Source organism: Micromys minutus, assembly GCF_963924665.1.
Source record: "Micromys minutus genome assembly, chromosome: 16".
Classification (NCBI taxonomy): domain Eukaryota; kingdom Metazoa; phylum Chordata; class Mammalia; order Rodentia; family Muridae; genus Micromys; species Micromys minutus.
The window spans coordinates 22229028-22246509 of record NC_137985.1 but is presented as its reverse complement, the minus strand read 5'-3'; the positions used below and the strand labels follow the sequence as shown (position 1 = coordinate 22246509).

At 41.7% G+C, this 17482-nt stretch overlaps 1 protein-coding gene across 1 annotated transcript in view; it reads right to left on the bottom strand.

Moving 5' to 3' along the window:
- The window catches only part of NCAPD3 (non-SMC condensin II complex subunit D3), a 58290-nt gene that overhangs the window by 34899 nt on the left and 5909 nt on the right, over positions 1–17482 (bottom strand). Inside the window, exons 3-15 of the mRNA XM_080929860.1 lie at positions 15324–15486; positions 12229–12416; positions 11701–11871; positions 11328–11389; positions 10901–10988; positions 8741–8874; positions 6913–6985; positions 5784–5909; positions 5399–5651; positions 5074–5130; positions 4804–4872; positions 885–958; positions 226–360 (exon numbers count right to left, since the gene is read on the bottom strand). Coding sequence (XP_080785986.1) covers positions 226–360; positions 885–958; positions 4804–4872; positions 5074–5130; positions 5399–5651; positions 5784–5909; positions 6913–6985; positions 8741–8874; positions 10901–10988; positions 11328–11389; positions 11701–11871; positions 12229–12416; positions 15324–15486 — 1593 coding nt within the window. The remainder of the gene's footprint in view (positions 1–225; positions 361–884; positions 959–4803; positions 4873–5073; positions 5131–5398; positions 5652–5783; positions 5910–6912; positions 6986–8740; positions 8875–10900; positions 10989–11327; positions 11390–11700; positions 11872–12228; positions 12417–15323; positions 15487–17482) is intronic.

The following is a 17482-nucleotide window of genomic DNA, read 5'->3' as shown; positions in this document are numbered from 1 at the left end:
ACTTCGTGCATACAAAGTGTATGCTTTATCTGGAAGCCTACAAATCCAGAATTTTCTTTTTTTGGGTGGGGTATACTGTAGACCAAGATGGCCTCAACTTCACAGTAATCCTCCTGCCTCAGCCTTATGAACATTACAATTACAAGTGTGAACCAAGAAAAGCAACTCAGAACTGCTTTTGATGTGAAGCACTGAGCATTCTGTACACGGGGTGACGCTCCTCACCATAACAAGTTCTGTAAGAGACTGCAGGGCTTGCTTCCGCACAGATACGGCAGGGTCTCGGCAATGGTCCTGCAGGATCAACAGGTCTTCCTCCATGCACAAGATGTCACAGTGCTTCAGAATATTCATTAACACCTGAAAGGCACAAAATGTCGGAGTGTGCACAGGGCATCAAGACAGAAAGAGTAAACATAGACAAAGAAACACTTCCAGTTTGTGGAGATAACATTTTGGGTTATGGCTCAACCTTCCTTCCCCATAGGATTGATCTTTTGAATAGACTCTAGGGAAAACTGAAGATTACAACAAACTTCACGAACTTACTGAAATTCATCTGTGGTCCGGTTCAGAGGAACACATATAAAAGGTGGTGTTGTTTGCCTGGGTGAGTTAGAACTCACTATGAGGATCAGGCTGACCTCAAACTCAAATTTGCTTCAATCCGGATGCCAGCTTCTGCCTCCCGAGTGCTAGGATTATGAGCACGTACATTACACCCCACAAAAATTGTGTGGCTTAAAAAGCCACCAAGTAAATTCGGAAGCTTAAAAATCAGCAAGTTCTCTTAGTTCTGTAGCTTATAAATGGCAGCATGAAGGTCAAGTATGAAAAGCAGGCTAAGGAATGGGCGTGGCCTTTCTGAGTTTCCATGCTCCCACCTGGAGTGCAGACTTCCTGACGTTGATCTTCTCATCCTTGGTTCTTTTTCTCAGCACTGTCATGAAGCATCTCTCTGGGGACCAACACCAAAGAGTCACTGTCTTGAGAAAGACCAGGCACAACCTAACATGTCACAACACTGAGAAGGCAGGATTGGCTAAGAGACTCCCTAATTATTCTGAGTCCTAAGAAAGGAGAGGATGGAAAAGCCTTGAAAACAGGCAAGACTTATCATGACCCAGAAGCCTTTTAAAAATTTCATGAGGTAATATGTGACTCCTTTCAATTTTTCTCCTTGATAAGGCTCTGGGATTACTAAACACATAAGAGTTTTCTCTATAAATTATGTCTTAACATAAATTAAACTGAGAATTGTAAGAACATTTCATTCCCTATCTGCTCCATTACACAGACACACAACAACATAAACTATTCTACCATGCCTATTGTTAACTCATGGGTATGGAAGGTTGGTACTTGGTTTCTACCTTATTTCTGAATTAATTTATTAGTACTTGTTGCTGTTACTATTGTCTGGCAAAACACTTTGAGTACATCGTATAAAATGTTCTGTTGCTGAGTTCCTTTCCCAGCCAGGGCAAGAAAAGACCTAACTCTATACCCAAGTGGCCCTTGCTTGGACATCAGTAAAACTTTAACTCAAAAAATATGGGAGAAAAAAACTCAAGCTTAGGACACAAGTGCACATGGATGGAGGGAAGGAGCTGACAGTTGTCCACTCCTACAGCAACAGCAGAGAGAAACAAGAATACTCTGCAGCATATTCATAAGGGGATGCTACACAGCACGCCCCCATACCCATACACGATTGACAAGACTATGAGTAATTAGAGAGGAAGTGCCCAATGGACTTGGCACATCTGCCTCATCTGTAAGACTCCATTCCTGGGAGGAGTACTAGGAAAGCAGAACCCTCAAGCTGTGGCATACCTGCATCAAGCTCTATCAAAATACCAATGCCCAGCAGAGAAGTAACAGGGAAGTAACAGAGAGGTAACAGAGAAGTATACTACAAATCCCAACTGGAAATATATTTGCCACTTCACCAAAATATGATATCCTCAGATGAAAATAATGAGAAGGGCTGTGTTGGTTATAGCTTCTATTGTTGTGAAAGAAAACCTTGACAAACAACTTGAGGTTAAAAGGCTTTGCTTCAGTTTATAAGACTCAGGTCACACTCCCTCCCTGGGAGAAGTCAGAACGGAAATTCAAGGAAGGAACCTGAAGGCAGGAACTGAAGCTGAGGCTACAAAGGAATGATGCTTACTAGCTTGTTCCTCGTGGCTTGCCCAGGACTATCAGATCAGGAATGGCACAGACCACAGTGAGTAGGCTTCTCCCACACCAAAAATCAATCAAGAAAATGCCTCACAACCTTACCCAAAGGCCAATCTGGTGGGGGCATTTCTCAGGTGAGGATCCCTATTCCTATACAGCATTATCTTGTGTTAAGTTGTCATAAAACTAGTCAGCACTAGGGTGCTCTCTAAAGAGGTTCTCACACAAAAGTCTGTCCATCCTCCAAATGCATAAATCTCAATACAGAAATCCAGGTGATACTAAAAACAAAAGCAGTGGTGGCACACACCTTTAATCTGAGAGCCCAGAGGCAGAGGCAGGTGAATCTCTTAGTTCAAGGTCCGCCTGGTCTATAGAATGAGTTCTAAGACGGTCAGGAACACACAAAAAAACCCTGTCTCAAAAAACTAAACCAATTAACCAACCAAAAATCAATGCAGCATGACAGTTCCAAAAGTTTAGTTCTTTAGAAACTGACTCCAAAGATATTCAAGTAGATAAGATGTCAGATAAAGAATTCAAGAGACTGATTTTTTTAAAAAGAAATTAAGAAAAAAATAACTGGACAGATTAAGAATAATATAGTTTATAAGTAAGTTCAATAAAAGAAGACATTTCAAAAAGACAATTCTTGAGAGTAAAAAAAATTTGGTAAGTAAAATGAATACTTAGTAGAACACCTTACCAATTGACTAGATCAAGTAAAAGTATTTCAAGGATTAAAGACAATGTGGATGAATCAAATCATCCCTACAGTAATAGGGAAAAGATAATATGAACAGAGCATGAATAAAGTTTAGGGCAGGATTAAAATAACAAATTAGCATTAAGTAGAGAAGGTGGAATGGAGAGATGGTTTAAAGGCACAAAAACCAACCAACCAACCAACAACAACAAAAACAACAACAACAAAAAACCCAAACCCAACCCAAACAAACCCTGCTGAATTAAACAGAAAATTTCCAAAATCTTGGAAATGATCGGACATAGATATGGGCACTCCAAGCCAACATGACTTAGGTAAAATTTGAAGAGTACAGAACAAAGACAATATGAAATCTACGAGAAGCGTCGGCTCTCCCATTAAGGCAAACCCACCAAAGAGAAAACAAAACCAAACAAACACCGGCAAATCAGAGAAGAAAAAGAGCTTCAAGAGCATGTGGGTCAAACACTATAGAGAAGAGGGCTAAGTAAACAAGATTAGGAAAGAATCAAACATTAACAAAAGATATGAACTCCTAATCTGCTTTCAATAATAACCTTGAATGTACATGGTCTTAATTCTTTAATTAGAACATATAGGCTGGAAAGGGCGGTGTGGCACACCCCTTTAATTCTAGTACTCCAGTGACAGAGGCAGGCATATCTCTGAGTTCTGAAAGCGTAGTCTACAGAGTGTGTTCCAGAGAGCCATAGCTACAGTGAGAAACCCTGTCTTCAAAAACCAAAACCCAAAAGAACCCAAAAATCCTATAGGCTGGCTGATTTAAAAATAACAATGTTTTGCTCCCTTTAAGAAACAAACAGTCCTGCCCAGCAAACACACAGAAAGACTAAAGTAAAAGGGTGGAAAGTGATATTCCAAGCAAACAGAACCTGGAAGCAAGCAGAAGTAGCAATATTGTTAGCAGACAGAGCAGACTTCCAGCCATAACTAGTCAGAAGAGATAAACATACTGGTAAAAAAAATAGAGAATATATAAAAAAGATGCAATTGTGAACAAAGATATACCATTGTATTCAATTTCATAAAAACAATCACTTCTGACATAAGGACAGATAAGCCCTAATAGTAAAGCATGAGGTGATGTCAACATTCCACAAGTTCACATAAGCTGGGTATGGTTGTGCACTCCTGTGACCCCCCCCCCCCAGCACTCAGGATGTGGAGGATTCACGAGTACAATAGCATCCTTGGCCACAAGAGACTCTGTCTCAAAAATATAAACAAAACAGCCAATGCTTTCAAGAATACAGGGGGAAACACAATTCTGGTACACTGCCAATAGAACTGACTTTTTTGGCTGGGCACGGTAGTGTCTTTAAACTCAGCATCAGGAGACAAAGAAAGGCCAATCTTTGAGTTTGAGACCAGTCAGGAGTCAGGAATACATAGTTAAGACCCCATCTTACTTCTATACATAGTAACAAGCAGTTCTTAATAAAACAAAAGCAGAATTGTCACACGACTCAGCTCTATCACACAAATGAGTTTTTAACTAAAGGAATACTAGCTTAGTACATAACAGATACATCTGTATCTTCACACCTCTTGTGGCATCATTCACAACACCGGAGTCACACACACACCTCAACGTCTACAATGGACAAAGAGACTCTGGTGCTTACACAGGTGCAGTTCAAGTCAATCATACAGAAGGACAAAATGATGCCACCTGCTGAGAGATGTGCAGACCCAGCGATCATGTGAAGCACAATCTCCCAGACTTGGAAATCCACTCACTGATGTTCCCTCACACGAGAAATCTAAACTGTAAGAAATGTATATACGTATAAAAATACCTATGCTATGGAAGTAGACTAGGCCACATTTGGGAAGAGGCAGCAAGAGGGAGAGGAAAAGACAAGTACCTCCAGGCTGATTCTGTTCACCACTGTCGCGGGTCTTGCTTTGCACTGAGAAATTTCGACAGGCTAATCCTATTAAAGAAAAGGGTGAAGGTCAAAGTCCGTTACATATTCAAAGGCGTGAGCACTACCTGTTAGTCAGGTGATCAAAACAAAGCCCAGCTTCTCTGAGGAAGAAAGGAGCAACATGAGGACAGGTGGGCAGGGGCATTCTAACGTCAGCACAGTGGGTGTTTACAGCCAATTCAGTGTTAGAAAACTACTAATGATTACCTGTTGAGGGTCTCAGTAAGGTGCTAGAGTGACTCTGTATTCCTGTAACCAAAGGACCTGAAAGTAAGCAGACACATGAGAGAGGGATGTACCATGCTTTAGAAATGGGAGACAAGTTCAAGATATAGAACACATGCTCATTTGTGGTAGGTTCTGGGATGAATCCTACACACACACACACACACACACAGAGAGAGAGAGAGAGAGATAGATTTGCGGTTTTTGATTTTTTCCTTTTCTGGCCACTCATAGACCATACGACCCATGGTCTCATATGTACTAGGCAAGCAAACACCAAGTTATGCCTCTAGCCTCTCCCACTCACTGTTACTGAAGATTTCCAATATACTCTCAGATGCGTTGCTTGTAGACAACTCCAGACAGTGTGCAAAACTGGACAGTGCTTTGCTGCGGACAGTAGGTGCCTTGTCTAAGCAACGATCAAATATAATTTCTTGCACCAAGAATTTATGCTTTAGCAACCTCTGATGCTCCAATAATACAGTGTCATCCAGCTGTCTTTCAGGCAGCTCTAAGAGAGCTAAAGCAACATCCAGAGTGAAAACCCGGTGTGGAATCTGGGAAGGCAGAATCAGAGGAATCCATCATGAGGAGTAAGAATTGAAGGAAAAATCTCTTCAGCATTCAGAGCTGGCTCTCATCACATGTCCAAAGCCAGGACCGAGCTTTCATTCGGACACATCTCTTACCTTGGAACTTCGTGAATATTTGTAAAGCCAGGCAATGAAGGTAGCATATTCCTTGGAGGGAAGTTTGTTAAGCAGCTGGACCAGGGACTGCGCTGCAAAGGTCCGATACTCTGCTTTATCTACCACCTGGAACACATGAAAGAAAGCTGGCTGGCCATCCACTTGCAGAATGACTGAAGCTCATGACGTAACTGAAAATTAGCAGGTGTGATTTGCTCAGTGACCTTAACACTGGATACATGACAAATTTTATATTTTTCACTCCCTGAAACCTAAACTATAAGCCTCTTGCAGAAAAACATACAAATGCAGACTACACACCTCTACAGCAAATAGGGTTCGAATTAAGAGTCATATGCTGCGACGACTCCACAACTTTACACATTATCAGTAAAAACCTGAGAATGGGAGCTACTGAGGCAGCTCAGCATTTAAGAGTGCTTATTAATCTTGCAAAGGATCTTAGCACCACACTGTGACCATCTGTAACCCCAGTTCCAGGGGATCCAGTAGCCTCTTTGGGTCTCCTTGGGCACCAGGCACATACATGTGCAAATATATACATATAAGCAAAACACACACACACAAAAGACCTTTAAGAATTGAACACGATTAGATAATTGATAATAGCTTGTCTTTTGGGTGGTAAATATTGTGTGTTCTTTATAAAGTTCTTATCCTTCATACAGAAACATACTGAAATATTATGAAGAATCTGATAGAATTTGTTTCCTAAGAAGAAAACCAGCATGCATGTGCATTCAGGATACACAAAGCAAACAAAACTGATAAATAATGGGAAGGTGGCGACTCACTCCCTAGTCTTCTCCATGCTCCTGTGCAAGTGTACCACTTTTCAAAATCAAGAGCTTATATTTTGAAAGAACATTTTGTTATTAGCTGGGTATGATGGTGCTTGCCTTTCATCAGTGCACTCAGAAGGCCGAGAGCAAGCAGATCACAACTAAGGTTACCTTCAGCTATATAACAGGACCCTGCCTGAAAACACCCACAAAACCAACCAACCAACCAATACCCTGCCTGGTTTAAGAGAGCATCTATTTTTAAAGCTACCCTTCCTGATGATACAAACTGGTTCTCAAGAACAAACACATTAAGCACACAGTACCTTAGCACAGATATGCTGCAGTAAAGTACCAAGGATAGGGAACACACTTTCTTGTAGTTCATCCACAAGTGAGCTATTTCAAAGGAAAACACAAATCTAGTTACAATGTATCTGTGATGACTGCACACCTGGAATTTCTGAAGTCTGTGCTCAAAACCCAATCCTGTGTATTTTAGAAATCTCAAACATTAAGAACAACCCACTCCTCATGGTCAACATGGGGGCTCAGCAAGTCAAGGCATTTGGCACACAAATCTTGCAACTAGTTGGATTCCTATAACCCATTTAAACACTTAGAAGGTTTTAAGATAGAAATGACTTCACAAAGATGCTTTCTGACCTCCATCTGTGCTTAGGGTGCAGGTGTGAGCACATGCTAACACACACACACACACACACACACACATACACACACGTGCATCCACACAGGCACAATGCAAAAACAATAACCAAAACCTGTAAAAACAAAGGACTTCTTTGAGTTGTTTCAGTAAAATAAAGAATTAAAGAAACACTGCAACAGGTTAGAAAAACATGCATCCTATGCAGTTCCAGAGTCATCGCTGAGAAGCTGGGTCATTAGGGAAGGACAAAAATTCAGTCTTTTAGCTATAATAATTTTCATAGTAAGGTGTAAAAGGCATCACTTTAGGATTTATACATAAGTAGGACATAGTGCCACCTTGTGTCAGTTCAGTGAGGTGTTACTAGTTTAATGTGTTCTCCTATTCAAAGATTTTACCATTTCTACCATTGGAAGATTTGATTTGTACCATCATATATGACAAACTCTATTTTATTTGTTTTTGTTTTATCTGAAACAAGGGCTTTCTATGTAGTCTAGGCTGTCCTGGAACTCACAGTGTAGACCAGGCTGGCCTTGAACTCACAGAGATCAGCCTGCTTCTGCCTCCCTAGTACTGAGATTAAAGTCATGTAAGTCGCATGGAAAAAACATTTCTACTGGACACTAAATATCTATATTCCTAAATATTTAATGTTTTAAAAATTCTTATTAATGAAAGTAGTCAGTGAGATAGCTCAGTGGGTAAAGGCACCTGCTAATTAAGCTTTAGTTGCTAGGACCCATGTTGGGGAAGGGGAGAATCAATTCCTCCAAACTATACTTTGACCTCCTTAAGTTTGCTAAACGCACACAGACACACAGACACAGACACAGACACACACACACACACACACACACACACACACACTCGCTTTACATTGAATGCCAAGTGATCAGTGGTGGCGCAACAACAAGGGAAGACACAGCAAACGTACCTTTCCCAGTAAAGCTAAGAGGGGACTTTTAGGTGGAGCTAAGCATCATGGCAGAAAACGTAGTCTATCAGTCATGATAAGAAACTAAGCCACCTCCTTATTTTCACTTTTCAGCAAGTCCTTCTTGTTGTAGAGGATGGAAGAGAAAAGTGAGAACAACAACAACAAAGTGCAGGGAGCAGAAACCTAAGTAGAGAGAAGAGTGGAGGAGGTGGTAGGCCTGCTGATCGGGAGAAATGCCTGAGCCGGTGCTGACAGGAAGTGGACAGCTGTCCCTCAGCTGACTGCACAAATGACAGAATCAGGCGGGACCCTGACTCAGGCTCAAGAACTACTGATTCCCTGTGAACTTAACAATGCCCCAGCACAAGCTGTCAGATGTGACTCAGGCAGAGGAAACAGGTGACCAAGTGCTTAAGTTTGACCCACAAAACCACCACTGGGTCGGACATTTCGACGACACAAGAGTCAGGCTTTGGTTAGTGCAGGGCCCAGACTTGCAAGGGAGAGTGAACAACAGGAAAAATTCAGAATGTATGTACTTTACCTGACAAACTGAACTGCCTGGTCCCTACGGTTGATGACTTGTGAGGTTATGGCAAGTGGGGCACAGTGGGACCCCTCCCCTACTTCTAACATCAGTATCACATTGAGCATTTGATGGAAAATAGAACCAATAACCTAGAAGAGACAATAGCCAGGTATTAAGTACATGCTATACCTTATGCATTAAGTTATTTACATTAATAATTTACAATAGGTAACTTTAAGGATACTATCATGTTTCCCTAATGGTCTTCATATCATTACACAGAACATAAAGTATGTAGCAAACTAGAATTCATTAATAGTAAATACTAATATTACCATATTTTAAAAGAGAATACACTTGTATTTTATGAAGCATCTAATATATTATCCCATGTAATGTATTTATCTGACAAATAAAATTCCAGTAAACACTGAAAACCAGGTGGTAGTCATTAAACACTTTCATATCTGTAACTAGAATGAAACATCTGAACAAGTCTTTGAGGCAAGCATGGAAAAAAAAAAAAAAACACAATTTCCACTGTGCAGGTCACAAAATAAATGTCAAAGATAAGTTATCCGAAGTCATATAATTAATGTTCTCCTAAATCCAAGGCTGTCTAACATGAAGCAAAATATACTCACAATCCAAAATCCTTAAAATGCTCAGGACATGGAAACACACTCGTGAATACCATTATATTCATAGTTTAAGCACACAGAAATCATAGATATAAATTACAAACTTCCGCATGTCGCTGAGCATGAAGGTACGTGCTTTTAATCCCAGCACTTGGGAAGCAGAGGTAGGTGGACCTCTGTGAGTCCCAGGCCAGCCGGGATGACATAGCACGGTCCTGATTATTTGTTTTGTAAATGAGAGGAGCTGCATTCTGCAGTCAGCATTTGGTTTAATTAGGTGGCAATTTTAGGATAAAACTTTCTGTCCTCCTTGTCCACACGGGAAACGTTCCCAAGATCAAGTAACTCACGACAGGACACACTGCTAGTAGGAAGTGGAACAGGAACTTAAACACAGACGTGCAGAGCCCCAACATGTTTCTAACTATATAGTGCAGCAACATACTAACTATATCACACTCACCAAAAGCCACAGGAAGCTGATTGACTATGGTTTCTCCAGAATATCCTGCTTTTATGATATCGAAGTTTAGTGAGGTTCCTTTATACAACTATGATGTTTACTGAGACAGTAACGTAAGGTAACTCAGAAGGCAAGACGCAGGCTATCAACACTAACCATGCATGGCAGCCGAAAAAATTCTGTAGACTACCAGCAGGAATATGCAGATACTAACACGTGCTCCTGCACTCAAGAATTACCAAAGAAACTTAACAGTTGCTGACTGTTCATTTCTTTTTGTTTGTTTTACTGAGACAGGGAGCCACTGTGCAGTTCCTGCTGGCTTGGAATTTGCTATGTAGAGCAGGCTAGGCTGGCCTCAAACCTGCCCTTTGCTTAATGAGTGCTGGGACTAAAGGCACGTACTACCTCACCAGTCCTGACAGCTCTCTTTAGGACAATTTAGTCAGTTTCTACATAAACGTGTTTAGTCTGTTTCTCCCAGTTAAGTAATACCAACCTTTGTTTCCTCTCAGAAACTTAGAAGTGATTTGTTGGGGCTGCCAAATATACTGGGTAACTACTGGGTAGTGAGGACTAGATAGCAAGGGAGAACAGTGACATTTTATTATAGAAAGAACACCAAGCTCTGAAATGACACAGTAAGTCAAATGCTGTCACAGCCAGCTGCCACTAAGAGCAACCAAGACACCTCCAGATGTGGCCACTACAGTCCTGTAACCGTTTTCCTATACAGGCATAACTACAATACAATTTAACCTGTAAACCAACCTAAAAGCTGGGCAGGTACGAAGCTTGCCTGTAATCCTAAAGGACAAGTTACTAGCTTAACTAACCACAATATAGATTCACAAGAATGAAATGAACAAGAATTTGAAAACGGAACAATTATAGTAATATGCTGTAATAAAAGATATGTGCGATGTGTTCTTTCTCCGAAAGTATTACAGGTGCTCACGTCTCTTGCCACACATGACTTCAGCTAACCAAAGTCAGACGGATTATCAAATATCTTTGCTTTATTTGGTTTGCCCACTTTCAATTCAACGAGGGTATCAGAATATATCCTACCTTATTTCCTTCTCCATGTACTGGGGAGCAGAGCAAATACAATCCGTAGTAGGCCAGCTCTGATACGTGTTTTATGTCATTGAGGTTCCTATAGAAAACAGGAAAAAAAAAAACTTGGCTAATGGATTTGATTTTACTACGAATAGTCTATAGCCTGTATGCGTCTGCGTCTCTCTCTCTCTCTCTCTCTCTCCACCCTCAACTCCCCACTCCCTTCCTTTGTTTCTTAGTTACAGCATCCCTGCATGCTAACCTCACACTACTTACTCAACCTATGAAGCAGAATACATGGGTGCCACACCAGCATTTTCTATAAGCCAAATTTAAATGACTAAATCCTGCTTACATACTAATTAGAATAAATAAATTAGCATTTCAGTTTTGAAAAACATCATTAGATCATCATGTTGCAAGACGAAGGGCTCACCTGGCTTGTGAAATAAGAAATTTATGAGGAGTCGGATCTAAGCTAGTTAATGCAACAAACACCTGGAAAACAAAGACCAAGAAAGCTGTGAGTGTTTTCTCCATTCGGTAAATACTAGAGGTAACAGTGGTTCTCCATCGTCCCATTGCTGCGATCCTTTAATGTAGCTCTTCATGCTGTAACCCTCAACCACACAATTATCTTCACTGATACTTCGTAACTGTAAGTCTGCTACCGTTATGAATTATAATGAAAATACTTTTGGAGATAAAAGCTTTGCCAAAGGAGTCACGCGGGACCCACAGGTTGAGAACCACTGATCTAGAACTTTGTCCTCTGTAGTTATCCCAGAGTCTTGGGAAGTTTCACTTACCTCTATACAAGTCTGAATAGACTGTGGCTTTTCTTTAAGAGAAAACTTGGGCAGAAGCCTTAAGAAATTCTTTAGAAGATTAAGTATGGCATCTCGTATTCGAGAAAGGTCCCAGCCAGAAAAATAAATCTCCTCTTCCTCTTCCTCTTCCTCTCTTGAAAGTTCATCCACCTGAATCATAGAAAATGTGCCAGTGACTGTGATGTGTCTCGTGGTCTCATGGCCCAAACGGAGGAAACGCCAGTCCAGCCTCGCTCACCAGAGGATCGGACTCTGCCCAGGTCCCTGTGTTGTCCTAGGTCTCGAAGGCCAGAGTGGTCTGCACTGGTCTGCTTGACTATTACAGTCCTGTTACTTCTGTGTTTGTGTAGTTTTGTCATTTTGACAGTTTGTAGCCCCAGCTGTCTAAAAACCAAGCTGACCTCAAACTCAGACACCTACCTGCATCTGCCTCCCAAGTGCTAGGATGAAGGGTATGCACCCCTAGGCCCAGCTGGGAAATGCCTCCTTGTCCTGCCCACTTCTTACCTGATAATCTTCTTTCCTAGGCGGTCTTCCTCTTTTTCTGCCTCTTCGAGCATTATTATCCTTAGAACTCTTGGAGTGTTCCTTTTTTCTTTTCTGAGTCAAGTTAGATTCTTGAGGCCAGCTCTTCTTCAGAATCTGAATACACTTGTCAAACATCACTGGGTGGAATACTTGATTAACTACACTGCCTAGTCACAAAAAATAGACAATATGCTAGTGTGTTGTTTTGTCAAGACGGGGTCTTCTAACTTACTCATAAACATCCTCTCTTATTTTTCAGTTGGGATTATGGGCACACACTTTCATCAACTTAAGCAAGTTAGGTTTAATTGTGTTAAATATGTGTATTAGTCTGGGGAGATGGCTCCGTATATAAAATATTTACTGTACACATGTGAGGAACAGAGTCCAGATCCCCAGAAACTACACAAAAGCTGGGCAGGCATAGTAGCCAGTCAGTGTTTCAGGCACTTAGGCAGAGATGGGATCCCTACGACAAGCTGCTAGGTGAACTGACTAAAATTAATGAACGACTATGACTCTGGGGACAGAGACGTCCCGCCTCAAGAGTGAGGAGTGATCAGGAGGCCATCTGAGGTTAACTTTAGGCTTTATATCCATGCACACACATTTATCACAAACACACATGCACACAGATTACACACATACAAAAAAATAGGCATTAGGAACAAACAGCAAGTTAAAGAAGAGCTGGACTCTCCACCCGACTCTAAGGGAGCAGCAGGCCTTCAGTAAAGATGTACCATTGTCAACTTCTGCCCTAGAACAGAGCAACACGGCTAATGTAGCAGGAATAAATCACATGATGCTGAGAACTGGGCCTGACAGATCAACTCATTTTACACTTGTCTCCCACTGAACACAACTGTAAAATCTGACAAAGATGTCTAATACAACCAATAGAAAACACAAAGACAAAGGTGGTGGGGCCAGGGTATTGTGCCTGAAGGAAATGTCTGGAACTCAGCAGAGACGAGGTAAATGCAAGCAGAGGACAGCTGTGCAGAGTAGAGGACTCGGAGTCAGAAAGGCAAGTCAGCTGTGCTCAATGGAGTGGACTTCTGAAGAGACAGCTTTGTAAAGCAAAGGTGACGGGATTCTCTGCAGACTGACTGTCACTGTGCACATGTGGGGTAAAAGTCTATCATGGTGCATAAACAACTCTCTCTGGAGCATTAGAAAAAAAATAATTTTCAGACTCTACACGGGACTGACAATTTGAGCTTTGCACAGAGAACCGGGACCTTTTAAACACTCAAAAGCATTGAGTACAGGGAAAACATACCCTAAAAACAAGAGTCACAGGAATAAAAAGAATATAGTACTGGCCCCAAATCAGACATGCAGATCAGTAGAACAGAATTGAGGACCCAAACATTGGTATACATAGCTTCAGCCATTTAATATTTGAAAAAGATGTCAAAAACAGAAGCTGGAAAAAAGAAAGCATTTTCAACAAAGGCTGCTGGGAATATTGTATATACACATATAGAAGGATGAAGCTTGACACATATTTATCACCTTGGACAAAAATTAACTCCAAATGGGTCAAAGACCTAGCCCTGAAACACTGGGACTGTTAGAAGAAAACACAGGCAGTGTCTGCATGCTACCGCTGTAAGAAGAGACTTGATAAACAGGATCCCATTTGCCAAAGAAATAAGGCTGACAACTGACAAGTGGGACTTCAAAAATCTAAATTAACCCGTCTGCACAGCAGAAGGCATCAACTCGGTGAAGGGGAAGCACAAAGAGTGGGGCTCTCTGCCAGCTGTGCATGTGGCAGAGGGCGGACAGCTAGAGTATATAAAGAACTCAATGCACAAAAAATCAAGAACAAACAGACAATTCAAACAATGGGTCAGGGACCTAAAAAGAGATTTCGCCACCCCACCAGAAACAAACAAAAAACAAAAACGAAAAAGCAGCTCGGAAGTATTTCAGAAAAATGTTCCTGGTCCCTAGCAATTAGAGACATAGACATCAAAAACAACTCTTACCCTAGTCAGAAAGATAACCAACAAGAGAAAACAAAAACAAAGCCAGGCGTGGTGGTTCCAGGGCTACAGATAGAAACCTGTCTCAAACAAAACCAAAACAACACTGCTAAGGGTATGTAGGCAAAGGGGAGCCCTCATTCACTTTTGGTGAAACTGCAGACCGATAGAGCCTCTGTGGAAATCAGTGTGAAGGATTCTCAAACCGCTAAAGTACGTTTGTCACATGTCCTCGCTAGCATGCCACTCCCTGACATACGCCTAAAGGACTGGATGTCCTGTCCCACAGTTATCCGCTCAGCCATGTTCACTGGTGCTCTCTCTACTCACAATCGTGAGGAAATGGAAACCACCTAAATGTCAGCTGATGGACAATGAAAAGGTGGTACATCCACACTGAGGAGGCCTATTCAGTTGTGAAGAAAAACAGAAACACAAACTTTGCAGGTAAACTGGAGAAGATCATACTGAACAAGGTAACCTGAACCCCCTAACACAAATGTTGCAGGCTCTCTCAGATGGGAGCACATAGTCTGGAGTAACTGTAGAGACCAGAAAATTGTTAAAGAGAGACCATTGTTAAGGTAGGAGAGAGAGCGGGGAACTATAGAGAGGGAAATTGCAGGACAAGAGTGACCTGATAGGGGGAATGGAAAAAAGGAGGAGGCTCTAATCAGAGGAGAGGGGAAGACACACACCCAAGAGGCAGGGTAAAATAGTGGTAAGCACATCTAAAAAAGTAACAAGGAATCAGACTCTCAAAAACTAAAACAGTCAAGCCTCTCATATAAAATTTTGAATAATTACTAACTTTTGTTTCTCTTTGATGATGGCTATTTGCACACAAACTACACATCTCCTTGTATACTTCAAATCCTGTTGGGCATCCAATATAATGTAAATGCTATGTAAAATCATTCTGTGGTATGGCTTAGGAACTGAGAGAAAAGTCTGTACATGTTCAGTACACATCCAATTACACATTAGCAACAATGTAACATTTTCAAGTATTCTTTCCACTCAGCTGGCTGCATACAGGTGAGGAACCTATTAACAGAGGGCCAGAGGTACACATACCTGGTATTTCCAGTAGCAGGAAATAGAGCCCAGCAGCCTGAAGGCCATATTCTCGAAACTGCCCACTGGCACTTTTTTTATGGGCTTCCTGGACAAAGTGACAGAACAAGGCCACCAGTGTGTTACTGGAAATGTTATTGTCAGCGAAGAAGGTCCAGATGCTCTGGGAGGAGAGTGCAAATCACAAGAGCCAGTGATTAGATAAACTGGAAAAAGGCATGCTGATATTTATGAGGACTTGGCATCTCAAAAGAGTACTGTGCCACTGAGCTAAGGTCCTAGTCTTTATCTTTCTCTACTTACACCTAACGTGGCAATTCATGCCATGTCTTAGATACACGGCCCATACGTCTTAGTTCTAAAAACTATTAATTCTATCTAAAGTTTCTTGGTTTTGGCCTTCCTCTCCAGTTCCCATAACTAGAACTGCAGCTCAGACCATTAGCACTTGTTACATACTATGCCAGCAGCCTCCCAAGGGATTTCCTGCTACAGTTATTCCCACTGTAGTCTGCTCAGAGGAAGAGCATTTGTTCTAAAACAGGCCTATTCACACTGGGAGTTAATATATCCATGCTACTTAAAACAGAACCGCATACATAACCGTGTCTTAGTAAACGGACCAAATTCCACAAGCAAAGCCCATTTATGCTAACCAGTTTTATGTGACCTTGACACAAGCTAGAGTCACTTGGAAAGAGGGAACCTTGACTGAGAAAATGTCCCCTCCAGACTGACCTGTGGGCAAGCCTGTGAGGCATTTTCTTGGTGGATGGTTGATGTTGGTGGGCCCAGCTTGCTGTGGGTTGTATCACCCCTAGGGTGATAGTCCCAGTGCTAGAAGACAGGGTGCCCAACCCACAGAACAAGCCAGAGAACAGCATTCCTTTATGGTTTCTGTTCCAGGTTCCTGCCCTGTCCTTTCTCAGGGATAGACTGTTGTCTCAAAATGTAAGGTGAAATAAATCCTTCCCTCCCAAATTGCTTTTGGCCGTGTGCTTTATCACAGCAATAGACGCCTAGTTAGGACAGCATTTAACACCACCTACGGCCTGTTCTCAGTCTAATTTACTGCCCTATGTCTCCCATGGTTTAAAAACTCTGAATGCCAATCATAACAGTCATAATTCTCAACATTCCTTGCATACTCCCACTGTGTCTCATCCCTACCCCTACTCTATACAACACCCAGTGAAGTGCTTAGTATAACTCTAGAAGAATGTCTGACTCCACGACTTATCCTTGAGTTTGGCCTAGAATTGCAACTCAGTGGTCTGCCTGCCTCTGCCTCCCAAGCACCGAGTTTAGAGGTGTATACTATCACGTCTAGTCTGAATTAAGGCTTCCTCGTTCTGTTTCTTAGCCTTTTGGATTTTGCTTTGTTAAATAACATTTATTTGTTTGTTTATTGTGTATGTGTGTCTGAATACTTGTTAATTTGTCACAGCACACATGTGGAGGTCAAAGGACACCAGCAGGACTTGCTTATCTCTTTCTATTGCGTGGCTCCTGAAAATTAAAGTCAGTTTGTTATACATGGTAGCAAGCACCTTGGCCTACTGAGTACTGAACATCCAGTCCTCTTGCTGGCCCCTTTGATTTCTTTCTTTCTTCTTTTAAATAAAGGACCTTCTGTATAGCCCAGGCTGGCCATAAATTTGTAGCAGCAATCCCATCTCATCCTCCCAAGGACTGGGATTACAGGTATGTGCTACTATGACTGTTTCTCATTTATTTGGGTTTTTGTGTGTTCTGTTTTGTTTGAAACAGGGTTGTACTATGTAGCTCTGGCTGTCCTGAAACTCACTCTTGCTAGACCAGGCTAACCTCAAAGTCACAGAGATCTGTTTGTCTTTGCCTCCTGAGTGCTGGGACTAAAAGGCATGTGCCACCATGTCTAGCTGACTGGCTTCTTTTTAAAAAGAAGTTTGTGATCTCAGTGTTAATAAGGTCATAAAAGCTGGAGAGATGCCTCAGTGGGCATAGGACCTGGTTCACAACTCATGCTGATCCCATGCTTTGGTTGGGGTCTCAGAATCCATGTGAAATAGCAAAGACAGGCAGGATCTTGGAAGGAATTCCAAGCTATCAAGGGACCTTGTACTCAAAGAAAAAGATGGAAGGCATTTAAGAACCAAGATTAAGTTGTCCTCCGACAC